Genomic DNA, 26,370 nt, shown 5'->3' on the forward strand with positions numbered 1-26,370 from the left:
CTGTCAGACAGCCTCTCAGTCCAAAGCAGCATCACGTGGAAATAACAGGAATAGTTCCCTGAACGCATCATGAAAAACAAACGCTGCAGGACCGTCTGACGCGCGGCGACGTCACGTCTCCCGTGGGTGAAACATGATGCTGCGGAAGGTGCACGTGGTCTGTTGTTTACTTCTTCCAGGAACGTTGGAGGAGCTGCTGGAGGGGGGAGGAGGAGGAGGAGAGGGGAGGAGGGGGGAGATTGTGAAACAGTGTTCCTGGATAGAGTTTCATTGCTCAGCATTTGAAGAGACGTGCAGACTGACATTAACGCGGGGAAAATGTCACGCTGCTGAATCCCCCTCATTTCTCCTCCTGAAGGGCTCTTTGACCAGCGTCAGACCTCCACAGTACGTATTGTGTTGTGCTGTTCTGGTGCTGCTGGTTCGGCTGCAGCGTTGTCTCTGCTCTTTGTTCTCTTCACAGGCGCCTCAAGTTCAGGATCAAGCGTTCAAGTGGCGTCAACAAACCTGTAAAGCCCGAGTGTAGCAGTGAACATGCTGTCTGGATGCCTTGAGAGCTGAACAGCTACACTGAAGAAATGCAATGAGTGTTTTTAAATGGAGAAAAACAACATGCTTCATGTGTTTGAAACACTTTGTTTGGCATCATTTTGATAGTAACTGAGGAAAAACAAACATTGGGAAGTTAGTTTCCAGTTTCTAGACAAATGACATCCATTCATTATTTTTACTGTGTACTGTGTTGTCTCTTAACCAAAGAGCCTAAGTCGTTAATCGGTTTATTTATTATTATTTTTTTTACTTTTCAGATTAAAACTAGAATGCCTCAGCTTGGAAGCCTTCTCACTCAGTTTCATCTCAGCTCCAAAACCTCAGAAAGTGCTCCAGGCCAGAGCACACCTCCGACACCGACACTCCCTGAGTTTGTACAACATGTCAGGTAAGTTTTGTGTAAAGTTAAAAACGCATTTGTCAGTGTTTTTATAATGAACCCACAGAGCCTCCTCGCAAAACTCTGCAGTCCCTCACAGCTCTAGATGGAGAGTTTTGGCGTCTTTCAGCTCCGTGTTTTGATTGAAAGGCAGCAATTTTTCATTTTCTCATCAAAAAGCTGTAATAAACCTGCTGTCTGCTGCCTGCCCAGCACCAAACATCAGACAGACAAAGTTAGCAACGCAGTGGATCATTTGGCAGTTTTAGCAGCAAGGGGCCAGATATTTCCCTCAGGGGTTGGTGGAGACTAGGGAACCAGGGCAATGCTAACTTCCTGGTAAAATAAGTCATCCCTACACTACTCTAGATGTCGATGCTGTGTTTGCAACTTGATCCACTGCCCCCAAGTGGACAAAATAAAATAGAACCCCAATTACAAAGAAGTTGAGACGCTGTGTAAAACATAAATAATAACAGAATGAACGAAAATGAATGAATTTGATGATGTAACACATTAAGTGCATTGTCTTTGAACTGTTGTCAAAAAGAATTAGCAAATAATCGGTTATTCAGTTTTATTTATGTTTTACACAGCGACACAACCTTTTTAAAATCAGGGTTGTAAATGAACGCAGATTTAACTTTTATTTGTTATGCGTGAAGTGTTCTGTTGGAGAAAATCTGACCTAATATAAAATTTTTTCTGTGTGCTTCCATTGTAGGAAACTCACGGGGCTGAGAAAGGACGATGTCTACTGCAATCTGCGTATCCCCGACCAGCATAAGACCTTCAAAGATGACATCAACGTCGTTATCCTCACAGGTTGGTTCACCGCCTTTTTAATTTAACGCAATCTTCTTCCTGGCGCCTACATTACCCACAATGCAACTTAGCCACTAAGTGACATCACTGGAGGCAATTTATCGGATTACATTCAGCTTCTTCTGGAGCCACAAAAGGCTTTATACAACTTCTTTCACACATGCAGTTTTACTCCCCGAGACCTTTAAACACACTTTGATGTGTAAAATTAGTGGAGTTACCCTTTAATCGTATTATTTACCCCTGTGTTTTTCTATCTATCCTTATATATTGAGATATTGTTGTAGAATGTCACTAAATGTGAGTTGTTGAGGTTAATTCCCATCCAGATATTTAATCTATAAATAAGTTCTCAAATGAATCTCTAGAAAATGTCTGGAAGATTACATTATATCCACTGCACTACTACTATATATCAACTGTTCTGAGTCTGTAAATCTTTAATCGCTTTGATGAACGTTTCTCTCTTTGCACTCAGGCCAGGGGATCTTCTGCATGGACGTAAAACCCTGGAGAGGCACAGTGTCCGCTCACAACCAAAACTGGCATGTGCAGGTGAAAGAAGAGGACCAAAACTTTACCAACACCTGCATTGAGCAGACTGAAGATCCCCTCAAAGCTATCACGGTAAAAAAAAAAGACACGTTTAGCTGCAATGTTGAAATGCCATCATGAAAACCCAAATGTCAAACTGTCTGGCACACTCGTGTCCAAGGTCTAATCAATTGTCCGGCACATTGTTTTCATCCAAAACTGCAGGCGGGTTAAGAGATTCTGAGTCACCAAAACAATTTAAATGGAAATTTCAAACACTACAGCGAGGCTTCCTAAACTTCCCAAGTGCTGGCTCTTCATTTGAAAGGCCATAATTATGCTCACATAGGGAGGGGGGGGGGGGCGAAAGCAGGCAGGTGCCTAAACACAGCTGTCACCTTATGTGCCTGGGTCATTCATTTCCATCTCTATAGACGTTGGACTGGGAGCTCGACAGAAGAGATGGTAAACACACGCTGCATTATTTGGATAGTTCTGCTTGAATTGGACGTATTAACTTCATTAAACTGCACAAAGAAGACGCAGCTCGACCGACTGTGCCAATTAAGAGTTGTGTAATTTCTTAAAACGGCTCCTTTTGTTCACTGAAACACTGGATACTCAGGCATCCTGTGTGAAATCTCTCTTTTCTGAGTAAATAAACTCTCAGGCTCGATTTGACTAATGCTGAATCAATTAATCAATGAATGATTTGTCAATCAAAAGGACATTAATGAACAATCATTCTGAAAATCAAACAACAACATCAAATCTAAGCAGACATTCAACACCAGCTGTAGCAGAGATTGGTCCCCAGCGCTGTCCATTTTCACTGTCTCCTCGCATCTAACTGTGAGATGACTCGATAATAAAAAAAATAACTATTCGCCTGCATCCCTTCACTCTTCTCCTCCAGACCAAGACAGCTAACTTATGTGGCCACTTGAAGAGGAGCGGAGTGTCCGTGCGCCAAAGCCTCTTCTTCCCCAGGGTCGTCTTCCTCTCTCCAGACTGCGAGCTGGACGAGGAGCTGAGGAAGAGGAGGGAGCTGGTCTCCCACAGCCAGATAGACGCCTTCCTCCGATCTTTCAGGGAGGGCTACGTGGCCTGGATATCAGATGCCCTGACTCCCTCCTGGCTCTCCGGTGAGTGGGACCTTTAAATATATACATCAGCGTTTGAGGGTTTTAGTACAGTATACAAACCTTCTTATATTTATCTTTTGATAAACATCTACATTTTTATGTCAATTGTTCCCTGTGGTATCAAATATCATTATTTAATAAGGTATTTTATCAAAGTCAGAAATGGCAGAGTTCACTTTAGCAAAGAGATAAAAGCTGTAAATGCCCCCAAATACTCACGACTTAAAATGAATCCCACCATATAATATGATTGAATTGAGCATGCTTCTGACAGGAAGTTTTTTTTTGTCCTGCAGGTCATCTGTCCTACAAGCAGATGGAGTCAGTGCGGGAGGTCCTGAGGAGGGTGGGAACGTGGGATCTGCTGCGACTGCACTGCGGCGAGCAGCTGAAAGGAGACTACCGGGGCTGCCAGTACATCGCTCTGAACCGACAGGAGACGGACACGCTCGAGTTCTCCAGAGTCAAGACCCTGTCAACCGATTCACTGTGGGCCCTGCTGGGTCACGCTCCTCAGGTCAGTCCACTGCACTGGCCCACCGGCTCTGATGAGCCACCAGGATGAGAGGTTCTGTCTGTAAATGAGGGGGTGAATGAACCAGAAGACCAGCAGGTGGCAGTAGTACTTTATAACTGTGTCACTTAGTTTACAGTCGCTCCCCTCTTGTTCTGGGAACTGGAAAAACACAGGTTTGGTTTAGACTGACTGCAGAGCATGACAGCAATTTTGCAGCTATTCCAAAACAATTAGGGACATTTTTTTAATGAATAAATGTCAGGATATTACTGTACAACCATTAGATCAAGTGATTACAGTACAATTTTGGCATTCAGTTGAAGAAAATGCCACGTTTTAGTGTTTGTCACCACAAAAAAAGAGCCCATTTGAAATTATTGAGCTAAGGAAAACTAATTACAGATTGTATTTATTTAGGAATCAAATAATTAAACCTTTATTGTCCTTTTCCCCAAAATAATCTTTATTTCACAATGTAGAAAAACCACCACAGAGCTTATTTTTTAAACCTGTGAGGCTACCAACACTCTAATGTGCTCTCCCAGATCATTTCCATGAACACCCCAAGTGTTAATTACTGCCTTAACTCCTCATTTTTTCATTGAGGTAAGTAATTCTGTCTGGCTGTGAGGTGCTCGTTAGCTCACTCGATTAAATCAGGGCAATTGCACAGTCGAAAAAGCCTCATTTGAGCTTATTCACGTTTTCAAATTGGTCGATGTTTTAGATTGTAATTGTTTATTTTATTCCAGTGTAATGAATGGATTCGGCTAATTAGTTAAATGTCTTCTCTTTAGGTGGCATGGAAGGAAATCTATTATTTACACCCAATAAAGTTGTTTTTGTTGACATTTCAACCTAAATTTGTAAATGTAAATGTTAGACGGACAAAGGTCAGAGCTCTTAAGGTCCAGCGAGTACGACCCCCGGTCAGCATCCATTACAGGTTTCACACCCAAACACTCTGGGCTTTCCTTACAGTCTCCACTCAGGCTTTACTTCGCCCACCCCCCACCCCAACATCCAGACTGTATGTGCTCTCTCCTCTCGCCTCCAGCTGCTGTGTATTTGATACATGACCCAACAATCATTAGACGGTCTCCAGCGGGCCCTTTTCTGGCCCGAGGGGACACACACGGCGACGACAAAATATATTATTTTCAAAGAAATATTTGTAAATGGAGGCAGGGTGAGGCGAACCTCCTCCTCCATGTTTCACAAAGAAACGTGACATGAAGAATAGATGGTAAATATTCTGCTGAGGTTCATATACAAAAGTCAGGCTTATATATGTTTTCCAGTATCAGATTACAAGTGTTCAGGTGCAAGGAAACGCAAGAAAGAAAGATTTTGTGATGGAGAATTTTAAGATTTTGCTCTTTTGGACTCTGTCTTAAAAAACAAAAAAAAGAAAAAGATCTTTGCTCGTGTGCAGCAGCTGCGAGGGGAAGCTCGGGGGGTGGCACAGAAACTTGATAGCTCCCCCAGGCGTATTTTCAGAGCCCAGAAATAATGCATGCGTTTGATTTGTTACTTGTAAACACACAGAGGGCAGAAGATGTGCGATATGAGCCGCGGCCTCGCTCTTCCAGGCATCTGTTTGGTTGTGAGAGGTGGCACCAGATGCATCCACAAAAGCCACCGCGGAGGCACTAGGTGTGTTTTCTGCGGGCTCGTTCAATTACTCTCGGCAGAATGGGATGTCTGCATGTCCCCAAAGTGGAGAATGATTGAGTGGAGTGGCTGTAATTTATTAATTATGGTCTATATTCTTAGACCACGGTTCTGGCTTCATTCAATTTGTATGGATTGAGAGGTAATTACAGTGTGTGTGTGCATGTGAGTGTGTGTATGTGTGTGTGTATTGGGGAGAGGGAGAAAGAGCCAAAGATCTATTCATGTCATGATTTCAAGTGCAGGTTACTGATGTTGTTCATCTTTATGTCGTCTCCTATTCTGAAATGTGACTGTTTCACGAGGTCTTTGCACCAGTTTATATAATGAGGATTATTCAGGAGGAGCAGAAATGGAGTCTCCTTACTCACATTCAGCATATAGAGTGTCTGCTAATTGCATAGCTGAGAAAGAACAATTGAGTTCCTCCGACCGTAACTTGACTACAGCAGCCTGTCAGCTGATTAATACAAGCAAAGCCACCAAGGCAAGAAGCCGCTAATTCACCGACAACATCCCCGGCTGACAAATAATCGGCACCTCGGTTACCGGAGTTACGTCTTCGTCTCTCTGACAGGATTCCGCGCAGATGCAGCTTGTTAATTCAACTCCACGCTGACATTCCTCTCTGTTTGGCCATCTCCCGGGCTGCACGCGTCACAGGCCCGTAATGGACAGGCTGGTGCGCCTGGTGCTTAGCACAGAAAAGACGGAGAGGGGAGACATCAAGCGCTTTGTGGTGATAATGAATGGAGGCACACAAAAGGCCAGGAGCTGGCCATTTACAAAGCCTGCAAACTCTGCTGTCTAAATAGATGATATTGGCAGCCGCTGTGGCTTTTTGGTCTCTTTTTATGTGGAGACAAAAAGGATTCAGCCATTTAAAGAAAATATTAACAGTAGCCAACACTATTAATTATAAATCATCTATAATAGAGTAGAATCTTATGCTGTGTAACATTTAATTTGCTCTTCATGTAGAACTAAAAAATCTTGATTAATTGCAACCAAATGAAATCTTATGCTCAGAAGAAGTCAAAGTAATCCTGCGAAAAATTTGATTGCATGCTGATTTTAGGATAACGCTGCAGAAGTAGGATCGGTTTAAATGGCTATGAATTAGGTTTTGTACAATTCATCCGTGCAAGAAAACGTAATATTCTCTGAGAGGGTTTGGGTGTTCTGCAAAGAAACCGTGATGATCAGGAGCTGCAACATTCACTCGTTTAATAGATCGCAAAAATTTCAAACATGTATTAGTTTGAGCTTTTTAAATGTGAGGATTTGCTGCTTTTCTTTGACCAAGACTCTCTAAGAGGTAATTTGAAGATGTCACTTTAGGCTCTGGGAAATTGAACTTTTCACTATTTTTGGACATTTTATAGACTAAATGATCAATAGATTGAAGCTCCAATTGGTAAGATATTTAGTTTTTTCAGTCTCATTCCAAATTCGTCAAATGCTGACGTTTTCGGATGGCTTTAATCATTAAAAAGTAAGCGGCAGATTAATCGATAATGAAAACAATCACAGCCCTAGGGGTAGTCCATGGCTTGTGAATAGAAGTTTTTTTGCCCTCGTAAATCAACAGAAGTGTGTACTTTCAGTTACCAGACACAAACCAAGAAAAGGTTACTTAACAAAGTTGTTTCATGGAAAGTACCCAACCAAACTTGTTGGAAGAATGATTTCTGTGCAAAAGTTTCCCGAGGAATCTCCCAGAAAGAAAGATCTATTAGCTGCACAGCGTTTTCAACAAAAAATGAAAATTGTGGGGAAAATTACCAGGATGTTCAGATTTCTGTAATTGCAGCATCGCTCTCGAAAGGAAACTGGAATTGGAAATAATTTGCACCCGAGTGTGTGTAGGAAGCTACAGAGGAAAGCTAACCATGCAATTACACATGAGAAGAGTGCTGCAGAATCACAAGTGTCTGTAATGAACTAGTGAAGACACCAGCACTTATACAGTGGAAGGCAATGATAAAAGCTGCCTTGTAATAGCGTGTGATTAAACTTGGTAAAAATCTATTTTTTCACTCGAGCACTAAGCCACTGTGAAGAGTCCCGTGGAGAGATTCTGCATCTGTCAGTTTGAAGATGACTCAATGTGTTTCCTCCAAATCCGTCACCCAGCATGCAGTACCAGTCATTTTAAAGGGCTCTTCAGGCGCTCTTTTGTTAATTTAGTTAAACATCAACCGGTAGAGTTCATGTTTTACACAGTCCTACTTAACACAGGTGGAGATTGAGTTTCAGTAAATTTGAATACATGTTTAAAATAAAACTCCAAGCCATTAATATTCATTAGGAAATAATTTATTTGAAGGTGGGATGAGCTGCGGTTGTGCAAGACACACAGTAGGTAATACTAACTGAGATACTGAGCTTAAATATTGGATGTTTCAAGGGTGTCGCAATGTACTGATAATATGGTGTTAATAATCCAGCACAGATGTTAGGTCTTTTGTTTAGTAGTTGTTGCCTTTTAACTATTCATTATGTGAAATGTAAGTTAGGGTTACAGACTCTCTCAGACTACCTACACTTTGCCAAAACAATGAGACAAAACACACATTAAACAAAGCTGAAGATGAATTTGATAGCATTCTTTTCAAATTTCAAGTTTTACAATAATATCATTATTGCGAGTTTGTTCAGCCACAATGACCATGTATTGAAAATCTGATTATCGTGACAGCCTTCGTGTGCTCATGCTGTTATATTGTATACCGCCTGCATTATATCAACAGACACAAAATAGCTTATATCATGATATTTAATAAGAATATGTTTATTGTTAGTGCACTGTATATCAAAATATCACAATTATATGGAAAAAAATCACATGTAGAATAATGAATTTGATATAAATTGAGTTTAGTTGTGAAGCTTCACATCACACGAATGTGCAACATAACCTTTAAAATGTAGTTTTATCAGTTTTTATTGCTTCTTGTCAATTTTAATTACAGAATTTTGCTTAACATTAACAATATATGTTTAGCTGAAACGATCGAAACATGTCGATTGACAGGAATTGAATCAACCACTATTTTGATAGATACTGATATTAGTGAGAAAAAAAATCAGATATCATTATAGCGGCCGATATACACAGGAATTTAATAATTATACATAATCCCAAGGATCCTTTTCTGCATTATTATCCTTCAAAAGAACGTTTTCACATCGGCGCATATTGGGCAACATATACACCAATACTGATATATCTGTAATAGGCCAACATCGGCCGATAATATCAGCCAGCAGATGTATCAAGAATCATTTTTTCATCATTTTTCAAGCAAAAATGCCAAACATCCTCTGGCTCCTTCCTGTCAGACATGAGGATTAGATGCTTTATTTGTGACACTTCATAATAACCATCATTAATTAATGCTAAATTTATAGTTATTTAAAAGTTAATATATATTTCACTGTGAACACACAATAACATGCGTTGTAAACCATTTATTAAGCAATTGTGAAGGTTTACAAACATCAGTTGCAACTTTATAATGGCCATCCAGATAATGTTGATAGATGAACTATACAGTATTTAATTTAAAAAAGTGCAACCCTAACCCTTATCTAACATTTATGAAGTATTATAACCATCAGTTGCTTGATACATGGTTTATAAAGCCTTTCATTGTTTGTTTACAGTGAGATAACTATTAAGTAGAGTTTAATTAACTCTAAATTTTTAATGATGGTTATTACAAAGTGTAACTCCTCTTCGTTGTCACGTATTACAGTAAAATAAGCGTCTCGGTTTCTGATCGCTTTTGTCTCTGGGAAACTACGATCAGCATTTTTCACTATTCTTCTGAAGAACGTGATTAATTAAGAACATAATGGTCAGATTAATCAGTAATGAAATAATCATCAGTTGCAGGAAAAATGATATGATCACATTGTTGCGGCTCCACTGAAACTCAATAAATGATAATATTGAATCATACCCAGACTTTTGCAATGGCATATTCAGACCTCATACATGATCTTTCCTATCAGTGATTCTCTGACATCATCCAGTTTGGTATCAAATGCTAGATTTAGTACCAAACAGCAAGTTTTCTTTGGTCAATGGCCGAGATGTTATTTTTATCTCGGTGAGCTCAGCTATTTGTTTTGGGGATTCAGGATATTACAGTGACCCCCGCAGTATAAAGGTAGTAAGATATGATCAATAGGGACTCATGAATAATGAAGAGGCCGAGTGGAGCGGAGACACTTAATTACAGTTTCAAAAGCCATTCTCGTTAATTGAGGAGAATAAAGGTGGTGAAGAGGACTGAATGGCAACATTAGAATTTTTAATCTGTGACTTTCTCTTTTTAATTATTATACAGCAAAAACCCTCAGCGAACTGCGTAAAAAACAGCTGGTCTTTTGCAAGTTCTCGCTGTTTTCTCAATGTGATGCATGTCCGTGTTTGACATTATTATCAGAGTTTATTTCGTGTGCTCTCGGTCCATTTCCTCTGACCACCTGTGAGCAGACTATCGTTCTTTTAATGTGAAGCCTAATATGCTGCATATCCAGACAGTGTGTGGGGCCACTGTGTGCAGCAGATCCAGCATATAATTGACAGCCCTGCCATCTGTTACAGTTACGTGAAATTATGGATAAACTAGTTAACAGACACTTTGGCCCATTGTCTGTTGTTTTGATAATCACCCTTAATAACAGACGGCATCAATATGGTCTTTAAACCTGATTTGGGAGTTAATGGAGTCAGATGGGGGCGGTCAGTGTATGCTCTGGGGGGTAATGCTGTTAGAGATGTTTGTAAAGAGCAAATTAAATCAGTCATAGATTGTGCCCTCTCAAGTCAGCCAGACGACCAGACCCATTGAGGAGAAAAAGGAGGGGGGTTCATATTCGAGCCTCTCGCAGAAAATGCACTTATGTGGATGGAAATAAAGTCAGAGCTGGGTGAATGGATGTAAATGGTTATTGCCGAGAGTCTAATGGCTTCCTGTTAGCCGAGGCAGAGATGCAGCTATTCTGAACTTGACCAGTTGTCTTTTGCATGCAAGACTTTAGATAAATGTAGTTATGGACGCAGACCGTGATGTCACCGAACCAGAGTTTAGGCATCTTAATGGATGGTTCACATTTGGAGCACGTAGCAGCTGAATTATGATGTTCAATAATGTTGCTACAGGACTGATGCCATTCTGGGGACTTGTTGATTGACAGAAAATGATTCGAAAACAATTTTGTTTAATGAGTGAAGTCTTTAATCAAGGCAAAACGTTAAAAGTTTACTGGTTCCACATTGTCAAACATGAGGATTTCCTCTTTTTCTTTGTCTTCCATCACTGTAAAATTAAAAACCTGTTGGTTTTGAGCTTTTGGTCAGTCAAAACAAGCAATTTTAAGAATATCACCATGGGCTCTGGAAAGTTGTGTGTGCGTTTTTCACTATTTTGTAACCATCATTTTTTCTATCTAAGCAGGCAGCAGATGCAGTTTATCAGCCCATAGTCTTTTACAGTAATGTGTGTATGTATATATATATATATATATATATATATACAGTTAATACATCATGGTTTTTACATTAACATCATACATTTCACTCAACCATCAATCAGTTTAATAACAAAAAAGAATCCACAGATTACAGATTATTTGATCATAAAACACCATCTGTGCATTAATCTGTTTTCTTGATTCATTGATTGTTTGGTCTATTCAATCTCAGAAAATGGGGAAAAATGTAAATCAGTGTTTCCCAAACCCAAAGATGACATTCTCAAATGTCTTGTTTTGTCCACAACCCAAAGATATTCAGTTTACTGTCATAGAGGATATGACATATTTAAGAAGCTGGAATCGGAGAATTTTGACAATATTTTCTTAAAAGAAAAATTAGTTCCTCTACTAATCCTATGGAATTGAAAAATAAAAGCTATAATCTGTGTTGAATTGCATCAGCGAGAATCTATGACCGACTGATCTATCATAATTGAATCGTTGATAATCAAGTGATTCACACCCAGACTCAACAGGTCGTTAATTTATTCACCCGGTGAGCCAAACCACACAGCGCTTTCCTAATTGCCGCGTTAAATCCAGCCGAGATGACAGCGAACCACTTTTGGTCCGATTCCATCGTGTTTGGCTCGTCGACAAAGACGTTCGGTGCGCCAGAGGTGTGTTACTCAGTGTTCCTCCTCATCTGTGTCTGGTGAGACACGGCGCGGAACAAAGAGCCCGTCGTCTGAAGCCGGTGTGGCGTTACGCTCACTCAGAGTTCACCTGAAACACTGCACCCATGGCTCCAGGTAACAGCCCCCGCTGACTGATACCCCACTGGGATTCTTTGACTTTATCGGGGGGAAGAATCTGAACTTTGTGAATGGCAATACACGCAGGTGGTGACACGTCCCTACCCAATTACACAGTTCCTCACATTAGTCACGTTTGTCAGAGCTGTCAGAACTTTAATAATCACTTTTAGACTGAAACAATGAGATGATCTACAATCAAAATGCAAAGTTTAATAGTTTTATCTGTAATTTTAGATTTCTTAACGGTAGCCTCACCAAACTGGCTGAGAATCTGTGCCACGAACATCCCAACAGGTAGAAGTTCAGAAAACCAGCGAGACCGCCATCAGCTATTCGGAGAGTGAGCTGTCATCTTGAGTTAAAGAGGTTAAAAGGTGAACAGTGAACCAGAGGAAGGATTTATGACTATTAGCAGACGGTAAATAAGAAGACGGAGTTTGTCTCGTTGAAATGTGAGGACTGATGTCATTCACAGGACTGCCCTCGACACGGAAAGTGAGAGGCGGATCAGGGGTAGACACCGTTAGGTGAGCTCTCAGCCCTTTGTGTGACACCCAACCTTAGCCCCAAGGGTCCTGTCCTACACACACATATTCAGGCCTGTCTGTGCTTGAATAGTAATGATTCTCGCACACTTGTGGACAATAAACAGTCAAAAGTTATATGTTATCTTTAGTAGCTAATGAAGCTGTTCATCTGCATTCACCCTGCATTTCATCCCATGTGTAGGATGCAGATTGCACTTTGATAGACATTGTTGTTTTTAATGTCAGCAGCTCCTTTACAATTTGTTCTGCTACTGTAAGGCAGATACAGTATCGTCTTAAGCCTCAGACACTTGCCTCAAGTGGCTGAGAACAGAAGGTAACATGCAGTGACAGTTCCTGTACCTGACACATCACCTCTGCTGAACAACACCTGGCAGGCAGGTTGTCTAGACCACAAAGAACTCCCCTCTTTGAGTTTGTGCCAAAGATGGCAGCGTACTTCCTTCCTATGGGGCAATGTAGCAGTTTATAAATTTTTTGGGTGGTTCTGATTTCAAATTTATTCAGTGTTTAGCTTTTCTGGTTGGTTAATGTTGACGGTTTTATTTTAATGTTTCCAAATCTGTTTTTCTGTGAATGGCTTTTTTTTTTTGGTTCTGAAGCACAGAAGGCAAGAAGATGGTGTAGAAAACAATCCTGAGGCGTTAGTCACAAATCCTCCTACAAGTTTCATTCGGAAGCAAATAACTGATTTCCAGACTGCAGTTCTGACTAGAAGTGACTGTAGTTTACACATTTCTGCAAACTGTAACCCATAAGATACAGAGCATGTGGTACAATTGCAACCAAAATAGATGTCATATGCTCATATCGAGTCAAAATAATCCTGAAGAATTTGATTGCATTGTGCCTTTTGGATGATATTCAGTGGCTGTGAATCAAATTTTGCACAATTTATCCACATACAATAACGTTACAGATTTAGGCATTCTTCAAAGAAACCATCAACCAATCAGCAGGATTGTCTACTACTAAGCATATTTCGATGAGGACATTGTCCTAAACCTAACCAAGTAGTTAAAATGAATGAAAATGATCTGCATAATAAATCAATTATAAAAATAATCACTAGTAGCACCCCTAATCTGGATTAAGATGCAGATTTCTGTACATTTTCTGTCATTAGAATAACATTGAGTGCCATTTTGCAGCCTTGATGGAGGTAAATGCTCTTTGGAAGCTTTCCCACACAGGCAGTATGTGTGTTTCACAGCCTCTAGTGCTGCAAGTGAATAGTTTTTCTACTCCTGTCCTCCAGTATTGTGTCTATGCCTCTGCAGCTCCACAAAGATGGAAATACTCAACTTTGGTTCCATCAAATTAGTTAATTGCTGATTACCAACAATTACATTTGGCTGTGATTTGTTAGAATAATTCCCCTTCTGAAGTCTTTGTGTTGGTTTATTTTGCCTCTCTGCCACCAGCTGTCATGAAGCTACTTTTTCATGCATCCCAAATTAATAGACACTCACTCGTTCTGAAGTGTCTGATGCTATTGTAATACAAGCCATGTGGCATTCGGCCAAGGCTGCAATATAAGACACAATTGTTGCGTTTTTCCCCCTCTTTCTCCCTGTTTTAATGCACAGTAATAAGTAAGTAAATGGTGGAAAGATGCGTGTCTGAAATCGCGGGGGCCTTTGTTGCAGATAATTAGGTTAGCGGCAAGAGTGTGCAGGTGTTGAGGGTGTGCTGCGCGCCCGTGTTGTGTTATCGACTTGCTCATTTTCGTAGGCTGTCAGGGGTGTCGCACTTCCCATCAGCCCCAAAGCTCACCAACCTCTTCACTATTAAAATGATCACTTTCAATAGCAGACAAAGGAAAGAGGGAACATATCTAGTGCAGGGTATTTTCCCCACCTCTAATGCTTATCTGCCTTTTGATGTCGGCGTAATAAAAGGCCTATTGGGCTTCCACAATGACCTGCAAAATGGACAAGGGCCGATATACTGGGCTCTGACTGTCGCTACCATTAACTAAAAGGCCCAGACATTATGGAGAGCCGGGGATGAAAGAACACGGGGAAAAAAAATAATAATTGAAAAATTGCCTAATGCTAAAGTGAAAGAAAATGGAACTGTGAAAAGGCACTGTAATATTCTGTTATCCCCTGTAAATGCAGCCAAACAAGAGATGCAGCCAGGCATTCTTTTTGAAATGGATGTGGTTCAATTACCTGCATGTCTAAATCTAGTTAAGGCTTCCATTGTCGGGCTCAAACATAACAGGCAGTTTTGATGTAGTGTTAAAGCGTATTATGCCCTACAACCTACATAAAATCAAGAGAGGTATGACTCCATTCAAGATGCGGAGGGGAATTAAAAGAGCTCACAGTGAAAACAAGGTTAATTTAATATTTATTCTGTTTCAGACTGCCGTTTGGATCACTGCTCCGAAAGAGTGCCACAATATTTCTCTGGAAAAAATTGGCAGTATTTTATTTTTTTATTTATTTAGTATTTTTTTTGAAGAGCATTTCAGTGGATGACTAATTGCTTCCTGCAACTGATTCGTTTTAACCATGCAGAGAACTGGAATGGACCCTCAAGTACGCATTTGTGAAAGAGTTAGTTGATTAAACAATCAGAACATTTTTCATGGTCTGAGTCATTCTTCTTGCAAAAATGCCAGTTGAACAGATTGAGACCAGAGTAAACAACAAATCTATTCAGCGAGAAAGCAATCGGCAGATTAACTAGTAATGAAAATAATTGTTAGTTGCTGCTTTAAATCATAGATTCGGTGAATTGCGGGTAAAACAGATGCACCTACAGGATTGCCTCGGTACTGTCGAGTATCTAAAAATGTCTTGTCATTCGATACCGACTTTTAAGTATAATTACTTTCTTATTATAGTACTGGTGCTGGTGATGGGCTGTTTCGAGGCATGCAGGACAACTAGGTTACACCCATAGACTGGGCTCACCATGTGTATGTGTAATGTAATCTTTTGTTAAAACAGATATCGTAAAATTTGGATCGAAAAAGTATTGTTCAGGAACTGGTATCGAAGTCAAGGTATCAGTAACGATACTCAGTCTTCTGAAAGATTGATGTTTTCGCCTAGTTTCTTCAAGGACATCATTTCAGTGTGAAGTTCAGGCTACAAAAAGAAATATTTGTCAAGTCTTTCTCTGACACAGAACGTGTTGGTCTAACAAAAAAGTTGTTCTTTACTACAAATGTTGATAAAGCTTTGTCTTCTTTAGACTTCTCCCCTCTGCATGCACCTTGGAAGTAGGCGAAGTTGTGCCAGAAACCTCGACTCTGCTTCAACAAATAGAAATATGTCAAGAATCAATGGTAACCAAGATGTGATAAAAAGTCAAGTTTGACATAAATGTTGATTTTACTCATTATCAAACCCGCTTCCTCCTCCATCGAGCCAGAATCAATAGGTTTATTCTCTCCAGTCTACAAGCCCACAGACTGAGCAACAGCTTGTACATGTAGAGGTCAAAAGTGAAAGCCATGAATGTCTGCTTATCTCCAGCCGGAGGTCAGGAGGTCTTGGTCAGGGTCATGACCTCGACAATATCCAAGAACAGCACCATGTTTTGAGCCACATAAAGACACTCTCACTTTGTAATCTTAATCATGTGTACTTCCTGTTTACGTCTCTCTGCAGGTCACCGTTAAAATGTACAAGCGTGGGTCTCAGGGCTGGCTGGGTAAATCCCTGAACGCCACCACCACCATCCCCTCCAACACCTCCGTGATGTTCAGGATCAGCGGAGAGGAAGCAGACGCCAAAATCCAAGCAAACACCATTCACAGCATCACACTCAGCATGTGACGGGAAAGCCATCGCGACAAGCATCTTAATCACAAGTATGCAGATGAAAGAAAACTTAATTTAGCTCGTAACCTAAGTACATTTTTACCGAGTGCCTTTTACTATGCAGTGTTTGTATTTTGTTATATTGTATCGACACAAGTTCTCAATGTCTTCCAGCGAGCATTTATTAAGAAAGAAAGGGAGAAGGAAAGAAAGAAAAGGCCCAGATGCCAATTTCCCTGATTCTCTGCTCCTCAGTGGCAATATTATGTTAATGAAGATGGTTTCAGACAATTAGCCTGATTAACTTTCTCTTGTTTTGAATTTCTAGGGCTGGCCCACACTTTACACTCGCCATTAGTTAATCGTTACGCTAGCTGATTGTGTCACATCAGTTCAGCATTGAAGTGTTTAATGTGTTAATTGTGGCGGTTTAAAAGCTGCTGGCCTCCAGCGCGACGAGGGGGCCGGGCACGTTACTTCCTCTGCGGGTTTAATGGGCGGTGATGTACGGTCTGTTTAGATGGTGTAACTGTAAGGTGCTTTATTAATATGCTCCACCCGCACAGAGGAGATGATAACATATTCAAGAGCGCCCAGGCGTGGCCACCAGCGCCATTCATAACTGCGTCTTGAGTCACTTTCCATCAGTTACCAGGCTGACACAGCTGCGCTAACAGCTAGCAATCGTATTTACTGTGCCTGGTAGTGGCCGAAATGAAGTTACTTCCATCAAGATATCAGTGCCTTTAGCTAATGCAATAGAAGGAGCTCTCTGTGTTGATGGTATCTCTTTTCATGGCATCTCTCTACCTGAAACATCATTACACTGTACTCAAGCTCCTCACTTTTTTCAAATGTCTGTTTTACCTGAGGGTCAGATCATTGGTTTACATTTATAGGCGCACATTTTTTAGACTCTGGTAGTTTCAGACAACCCTAATCGGCAGGATAAATGTTGGTATTGTATATTTCTTTACGTTTCAGTGTTCGGTTTTAAGATCTGGTTAGATTTAGGCACAAAAAGTACTTGTTTAGGGTTTGGAAAAGATCACGTTTTGGCTTAAAATACCAAGTTCTGTCGTCAAAAATGTTACTATGAAACGCAAAAATGTAACTCGCATGAAGTCGCAATCCTTTGGACTGTCGCAGAAAATCCGACCTGAGTCCTTCACAAACAAATCCACAGTCTAGCAGCTTTAAACAACTTAAACAAATCGTCCACAGTGTTGTATAGGCGACCATGAAAAATGGGGAAGATCTAATTTTTTATGTCGCGTTACAATCTTCTCACATATGGCTGATAAAATGCTGATTAATAAATGTAAATTGCTATTAAGTTTACATAGTGCCCCTTTAACATATCCGCGGTTTGCAGAAAGGTAAAATACCAACGTTTTATCCTGGAGACCGGGCTGTCTGATCTTGATCATCATTGCTTGAATTTCTAAGTGTTTTGATGAATTAATTATCTTTGCATATTTAAACTTAAGGCGTGTCCTCAGGAACTGTCCTCTCCACAACACTTGACAAACAATATTGACGCTATGAGATGATCTGGGATTAAAGGGAAATTACGAATGTAATTCAATGTAATGTAATTCTGGTAACTGAAGGGTGCATGCCGGTTTTACTGTAGTTTCGTTATACCATTTGTTTTCATTTTTTTTTTAAACTTCAAGCACTTTCAGCATCAAGCCAACTAATGAAGCGTGATTGTTAAAGGGACAATTCACCCCCAAACCAAAAATACATACATATTTTTCCACTATTTTATCCATCTAGATTGTTTTGGTGTGAGCTGTCAAGTTGTGGAGAGATCAGCCATAGAGATATCACCTTCTCTTGAATATAATGAAACTATATGACTATAACTAGAGTTTTCTTTTTACCAAACTACACCTGCTAAGCATATCACCACACAGAAGGACGTGAGCATCTACTCATTATAGCGCGGGATGTAAACATTAATGGTGTCCTCGGCTAAGCTGTAATGTCAGCTAGCCTCTCGTCCATGAGTAGATGCACGCCTCTTTCTATGATACGGTTGGTGGTACATAGGTAAATAGTTCCTACATGGAACCGCACACAACGCAATCTGTGGATTATGATGAGTAATCATGTCGTGATCTCTGGAGAGAGACATTGCTGTATAGTTTTTCAGATGTGTTTCTTTGGTGCTTTGAGCACCACAAGCTGAGTGCCATCTAGTTCCATTATACTTGAAAGAAGGCCGACATCTCTTATGTATCTCCAAAACTTGGCAACTCACGCCAAAACAATCTAGATGGATAAACAGCTCTACAGGTAAAAGGAAAAATATGTATTTTGATTCTGGGGTGAACTGTCCCTTTTTAATCATAGTCTTTAGTTTGTGCATTGATTTAAGCATGGTTGTTTTATTCATCGGTGTGTTTTTCTAGTAATGGTTTCATTGAGTGTTTTTATGTTCACATGTATTTGTACTCTCTGGTCTCTTAATAAAATGATCTGATGATTTCATGCATCTCATCATTATTTACACAGTTTGGGATTAACATGGCCTCTCTGGGGTGTCTTTCTCCTGCTTGCGTCCTCCAGATCTGCATGGTGCAACTAATCTATAATATTCAAAGTCATTTGTCACCACTGGGTCACAAGGTTTCCTCAAAGCTTCATTTTGGGTGATGGAGGGCATCCATCAACGGCTCACTCTGCCCTTTGAAAGCATGCAGCACGTCTCCAGCGCGGTAAAAGACTGGATATTAGGAATGGATGACTGGCCACGGGGACAATGCGAGCTCTGTTGGGCGGCCTGGTGGCGAGAGGGAGGGGAAGCCGAGCGGAAATGGACATGGAGATCAGACCAGAACATAGTGTGACAAGGTAACAAGGTAAACTGATCCAGGCTGCAATTCCTCTGGAAACTGAATCAATGAGGGTTCTGTTAAAATGGTAGTCCTCCCGGATATCGAGTTATGGTGAATCTATAGCACAATAGAATCAGCTCGAAATATGTAGTTTTCCTTTGTGGTAAACATGTGCGTCATGCAACCATCTATGTTTTGACATGTAGGAAGACTTGGTGACCTGGTCCTACAGGAGGTGAAGAACTGAAAGACTTGACCCTTCAGTGAGACAACCATGGGTCCAACTTTGACCTCAGCCCTCAGGTTCTCAGGTCAGGTGACTGGTTTGACCTTTCCTTTGTCCAGGACTTGGAACTGTAGCTGTCTCAGCTGCAGCTTTTCAGTTGGAAATCCTGCACCACAGAGCTGTATTCATAAGGGTCAGCACTCGAGGACATTCACCTGCCTGATGCAGCTTGACAGCCGAATGAACAAACTCGACAAACAGTTAGGTGCACCCCCCATCTTTTGTGAGTTTGCTGCTTCGGCTTGACGGGCTCAAAGGTTCTGACCAGGCGCAGGTCAACACACTCTTTTTAACTGTAATATTTTCTGAGATGCAGCCTGTTTCGTCTGTAAAGGGCCCTAGAGATTAGATTGTGTTGTACTGAGAGTGTAACCCCAGGGGAAAGCTGTGTTTACTGTGAGTGGGGAATGACTCTTGGCTGTGATTGCGCCCCCACATGAACATAACGTGATCACCAGAAACTCTCAGCGCATTAATATTCAGCAGTAACCAAATTTGCATTTTACCTGGCATCTCTGTAAACCTTTGGTTTTACATAAGCATGTCTCCTAAATAGAACTTTATTGAAGCTTACCCAAATTGTTTTTAAAAAGCTAATTTTCTCAGTGAACCCTGGTTTCTAGCAATGCAGATATCTTTGGGCTTATCTGTGCTGGTTTTTGAGATCCACCTTTGAGATTTATTGCCTCAATTGAATAGAGATTAATAGATATTTTATAGAATTGATAAAATAGTCAATTTAAACAAGAATAAAAATCAACAGCCATGCTAGCAGCTCTTCTGTATTGAGGCACAGGTGGTTCTCGCGAAATGCAAATGTCAGTATGCTAACCAAATTAGTTTAGCAAATTAGCACGCAAACATTTGTGAATTAGCATTAACACAAATGACAACTGAGGCTCATGGGAATGTCATTAGTTTTGCACGTATTTGGACATGAATCAAAGTATTGGACCGCCCTACTTTGCTTGCCCGTTAAGTTATGCGCATGTGCAACTCTCACCAAAGATTGAACAGAGGTGAGATGTTTCACTCCGTAGCTAAAACGGACTGTTCAAGACACAGTGTGAAAAGGGATGCTGCAGCAGTGCACCATATGAGGAAAAATAATGTTTTTTTAAAACATTAAAGTATTTAATCCTATTCTACTAGAACCCGCAAATAAAAGTAGGAACCTGAAAATTAGCATAATATGACCTCTTTAATATGTAAGACTTGGTCTCAGTAAGAACTACTGAGAATGTACTTAACTCTGAGACCAAACACCAGTCATTTGAAACCAGTGGTGGTTCACAACTTTCCATTTGGTTCCATTTTTTCACTTTTTCTTGCAAAATACTGTACAGTTTAAACCATTCAGGCTTCTTAAAGGTTTAGCAGAATAGAAGAATTGTAAGGTAATACTGTATAGACTCATACAAAAATAATCCCTCTTAATTGTCACTTATTGACACACTAGAAGTGTGTTGGGTTGAAGCCTGCCCTCTGCTTGTGTTTTTCGTATTTGGGCGTCAACAATTCCAGAGAAAGATGGTTGATTATTGAGTCTCTTTCCCCGGTTTTCAAGAGATAAGACACTTAATTGTTACTGTAGTCATACAATGGAATTTTGTTTGGTGGCTCTCAATGAACAGCAACAATGGAGAGCAAGATAAGAACGATAAGAAAACAAGAACGAGTTAAAACAGGATGAATAAACGAGAAGAATAAAATGAGGTAGCATCCTTTTATTCGCTACATGTAAACAGTGACAGCACAAACAGTAGTAACACTTTGGGTTGACGAGCCACCAACTCAACAATGACTTTTAAATGGTTTGTTTAGTAACAGCAACCAACAAATCCTACGTAGTAGGCCTTTTTTCATTTTTCAAATGAATCAAACCAAGAAGATAATAAATCTTTAATGCTCATGACTAATATACACATGGCTTTGTATTAAGCGGACACAAGCAAAACAGGAAAGCAACCACTGTCACACAGTATAGTTACAGTTGAATTTAACTGCTGTGAGCATATAATACAGGATCCATGAAAAAATGCATACAGTAACTGAATTACACCTGAAAAAGAGTGCAGCACATATTTCCCCAAGACCTTTCCTCACCGTCGTATTCATATAAAGCTGATGTAGCAGAAGGTTAAGAGTGCTTATGGGAAAAAAAATGCACTGATGTAACATAGTGAAAATCTTTTAATGCATTTTACGACAGGATAAAGTGTAATTGTGGTGAAAACATGACTACAAGCTACATTTTGCGGGCTTTTATACAGCTACTACAATGTGATGATGAAAGGAGACCGGCTGTCCCTCTAATGCCCACCAACCTCTATTCTGTGACCGCTACTTTACTGAACAGCATCAAAGCTTTCAGGAGTGTGAAAGCAGAAGGATTCATAAGAGATTAAATGTTTTTCCACCTCTTGCAGATGTTCAAAATTAAGTAGGGTTCTCCAAAGTATCATCAAGACACTATTAAAGGTTTAGTTATTAATACACGTCCGTGTCCAACAAAGTAAAGGGAAAAATCTTTCAGTTGTGTGTATGAGAAAAATGAATAAATGGGTAACAATGGGCAGGGGGCTGCAGATTTTTTTTTTTTCTTCTTTTTTTTTTTTTTGAAACAACTCTCAAAAGCACCACACTTGTAAAAAAAACCCACAGCACAACAAAAGACATACAGGAGTGAATGAAATGAAGCTTCCTTGCCAATTACTGCTGTGAACGTGGCCGCAGTGGGGCTTTTTGTGCTTCACACAAGCAGTCTTTTCTCCCCTTGTCCCCGGCTATTGAGAGGGATACATTAGCCGGGCGGGATGGGTGGATGGATGGATGGATGGATGGAGTGGAGAGGAGCAGAGCGGAGCGTTGGCAGTCATACAGCTCACTTCACGCCTGGTGTTGCAGACCTCTCTTATGACTTCACTCTCAGTGCTCGTACAGAATGTGATTTTTATAATGTCATTTTCTACCTCCTTTCCAAGACTTTGACTGATATCCAGACATGTAAAATATCTGCTCACGTTCATCTCGATCGGATGAAATGTCGCAATGAAATTCATGTGCGGTCTAAATTCTCATTGTGCAGACTTAAAATCTATTTTGTTGACCTTTTAGGCCTAATAGAGTTAAAATTAACCGATGTGTGGTCTTAAATTTCTCATTGTAGCGATTTAAAATCTACTTTGTTGACTATTTACTCAGGTTAGAATTAACTTATGTCTGTGATCAGCCTTGCTTCTCTTCTCATCCCCCAAACAAGCTGTTTTTTTACCCTTTATCTGGATGATTTTCAAATGTAATATTTTTCCAGTGGCACCCTCACAGTCAGCATGAATTTGCTCAAAGGACATCTGAAAGTCTGAGTTAAAACCTGCTGAAATTTCACAGAAAGGTGTATGTTTGCTCAATAATATAGGCTTTAAAATGAAATATCATCGACCGACAATGCCTTAATTATGCACGCACAACACCAAACAACTAAGGCATAATAATATGTTAATGCCACTTCACGAGAGTCTTGATGTTCTCTGCAATTAGGTGGAAAATAATATGTGCATATATCAGTATCGGCATCAAAAATTGGACAAAATGTTTTGGAAAATATCGCCATATTGGATATCGGTGCATTCCCATTTTTAGCACTTTTGTGAGAGTGTATTCTACTTCACAATGAAACATGATCATTCAGATCCTGTTAGAACAATTATTTTATGCAACCAATAAAACCTAGACACATTTTGACCTGCAGATTCTTCGCCCGTGTGATGTTTTATTGTATTTTTTTCCCCGTACATGCCTCTAGACCACCTCAATGAACGCTCAGCTGTTTTTTCAACAGTACATGCGGGTAAGCGTGCTGCCTGTCACAACTATCAGCAAGGTTAATGCTCTGGATAACCACATCCATCATTCAGTTTCATTAGCACTGTCCTTTGACCTGCTCCACATAATGTTGTCAAATGTGTCAGGCGCCAGATTATTGGGAGGTATGATGATCAATAGAGGAGTAAGAGGGAGCTGTGAGCGGCGCTGCTGGCACGGCTGCAGAATAAACCTCCATCCAGCATTCTGCCGCCTGTCACAAATCTGAAAAACAAATGGACTGGCCCGGGGCAAGAGTCATCAATAATAATATAATGTGTGGAACGACGACGAGTTAGAGCCAGACTTCTCAATGCATTGCCACTCTACGCGCGCAAACATCACCAGATGAATGCATCGATCTCTGCGTTCACATTAGTTTGCTTAATCTGCATTCAAGTCGATGGGACAACACACTTTCACTTCACTGAATTCAAAAGAATTAATTATGTCCAATAATCAAAAGCTGTTTATGAGAGCACGTCTTTTTTGCGCCATTGATTTGACTCTGTAATGCACCGCAGTGTCTGATCACTCAGACAGAATGCACTTAGGAAATGACAAATGTATTTTATACTCAATAACATAGATTTGTCCCTGCTTAGTCACAGGTTGGAGTTTAAACACACGGGCACAAAATTAGATTTCCAAGTATAGACATTAACTTATATTTAAATGGAATAGTCTTTTGCAATTTTCCCCTTGGATTCTCTAGGAAAGGGGTTTATACAACCTGGGAATTGAGTCATTTCACCCTGATGTTGACCTTTAATAAAAATCTGCTTCCCAAACTGCATTTACTGCATTCATACACAAAAAATGTTAAACCAATCTTTCATTTTGATCAGATATATGCATTTCCTTGTTTGGTGTCTTTTTCAAAAGTAATTTGTATATTTTAGAAGTGCTTTATCGTTAAGTTATCAACTGAAGAGGCATGCACACCCGCCTGTAATCATCCCAGTTGTCAGAGTAAAGTTGGCATCTCACGTTTCTGCAAACCACTCATACGATAAGTACATGTCATTATGTACCTTATCAGCTTTTCTACAATACATGTCACATCATGTTCATATTAGGTGTAAAGTGTTTATGAGCTGACCTGCATGTTGGCCTGTGGAGGGTAAGGTAGTGGAGTCACAGCTAGGCGAGAAGGCCGACAAGCCAGAGACCACTGTCAGAGACAGAGTTTCAACATTTGTAAGCGTGACAACGTTGGATATTTTTGTCGGGGACGTTTCCCAGCCGTGTTTGTCACAGCAAAAGTGGACATTTTTGACAAGACGTTGAGATTTCCAACGGGAGGATTACCAGCCTTGTTTCTGCATATTATTGATGACACGTCCTGAATTTTAACAGTCATAACCAAGTTGTTTTTGTGCCTAAACCTAACCAGACCACAACCACTGCTGCAACACATTAAATAAAAAAATTCAACCTAAAGGACCGTTAAGAAGCAACCTGAAGAAATGCACATGGTTTGCAGAAACATACAATGCTAACATTATTCTGATATCTGAGTTCAGATTACTGTGTCAGAGCCTTTACCGTTGGACCCATATTTCAAAAAGATGCATTCACATTACAACCTACATATTTGCTATAGTTCTCAAACAATGCTGCGGTCAACCTACATAAACATCCGTGGATTCACACATCAACTATGTAATATTGCACAACGCAGAGAAAGCTAATAGCAGAAAACCCCTTCGAGCTGCTTCGCTTTAGCAGCGCTGTCACTTAAGACCCATGAGATCCCCACGGCCCACAACTGCTCCGACAATAGCCTCGGTGTGAATGTTCCTGTGTGCTGAAAACCTCCATGAGATCACAGAGTCTTGACCTAAATGTCACAGGGCAAACCAGACAAGAAAATAATGACAAAACAGGGACTGCATTTTTGTGTTGTGACGCAGAAATAAATATAGATTGACAATAGAAAGGAAATTTCTCACATTGCCTGCATCGATTGCTCAGACCTTTGCGCTGATATTCTTTAACTAGATAACATGGAGCTGTTAAGTGCACAAGCACAAGTTAACCCATCTTATCGTTTTTTTAGTGCGACACCCACACTTAATTGGCTGATAATAGTTGGCTTGAAATGGTATTCTTAAGGGGATTTTGCAAATACCCTCTAATAAAGCAGCTTGAAATGGATACAAGGAGTCAGTTAAATCTCGCCCGCAGTCACTCAGAGGCACACAGGGAACTTGAGCCTCAAAGATGTGGTGCATTAGTTCTGCTAAGCTAACCGTGAATGCTAATTGCAGGAAGGACAAACTGTAACCCTTGCCCTGTGGCCATGAACCCATTAAACAGCACAGAGGGCTTCACAGACATGGAGAGAGTACAAAGAGGCTGGCCTGAAAGGGCCTGCAATCTGATTTTGGTTTAAACGGGGATAACATGTTACTGTTTTCCAAAGTCCCCCCTGGGACCTCGCCATATTTTTTTTCGACGGCATAAAGAAAACTGCCTGTCACTCCAAAGCTGACCGCAAATCATCGATACAATGCAACAGGTTTTATGTTTTCAAGTGGAATCCGTTGTGTGATCCGCAGGATAGTTCTCACAGAGGCTGACAGGTGGCTCTCTATAGGATGTGGATCAGCGAGGTTTAAGTGCTCGTGGTGTCACCCCTGGAAGACATTAACAAACCAGCAATGGTGCGATATGACACCCTGTACATGGGAAAGGTGGCCTTCATCAGTAGGAAACATCAAGCATGTTTAGTAGACAACACCTAACAAAACATTTATTAAATCGGTCAATATACATGAAAAGGTGACTTGGTGACAAGAGTTAACTTTTGCAGCTCTGGTGCCCCCTGGCCATACGTTTTCAAACATGACCCCAATGCACCGACTGCCCCGGCCTTCTTCATACATACATCCATCAGTTTGACAGCTGATCTGAATGCTGCTGCTTTTCTGCACCAATTTCCACAATTTACCTTTTGAAGTGAACGTTTACCAGGATTTCTTTTTGCCTGGCGTCAGGGAAAGAAAGTAAAACCGCAGTATCAACAACCATGACACTGTAGCAGCTCTCTGAGGCTGTTGAGCTAAATGCTAACAACAGCATGCCAACATGCAGACACTGACAAA

At 40.5% G+C, this 26,370-nt stretch overlaps 1 protein-coding gene across 1 annotated transcript; it reads left to right on the forward strand.

The window, feature by feature from the left end:
• Nucleotides 1-239: 239 nt before the first annotated feature.
• LOC311250454 (uncharacterized protein) lies at nucleotides 240-18,763 on the forward strand. The gene is made up of 7 exons (XM_084342149.1): nucleotides 240-387; nucleotides 810-940; nucleotides 1,656-1,756; nucleotides 2,235-2,383; nucleotides 3,207-3,435; nucleotides 3,732-3,952; nucleotides 16,112-18,763. The coding sequence occupies exons 2-7, from the start codon at nucleotides 822-824 to the stop codon at nucleotides 16,277-16,279; spliced, it is 987 nt and encodes a 328-aa protein (XP_084198275.1). The 5' UTR covers nucleotides 240-387; nucleotides 810-821; the 3' UTR covers nucleotides 16,280-18,763.
• The last annotated feature ends 7,607 nt before the right edge of the window (nucleotides 18,764-26,370 follow it).

The sequence above is a fragment of the Pagrus pagrus genome, assembly GCF_965226575.1.
Source record: "Pagrus pagrus genome assembly, chromosome: 21".
NCBI lineage: Eukaryota > Metazoa > Chordata > Actinopteri > Spariformes > Sparidae > Pagrus > Pagrus pagrus.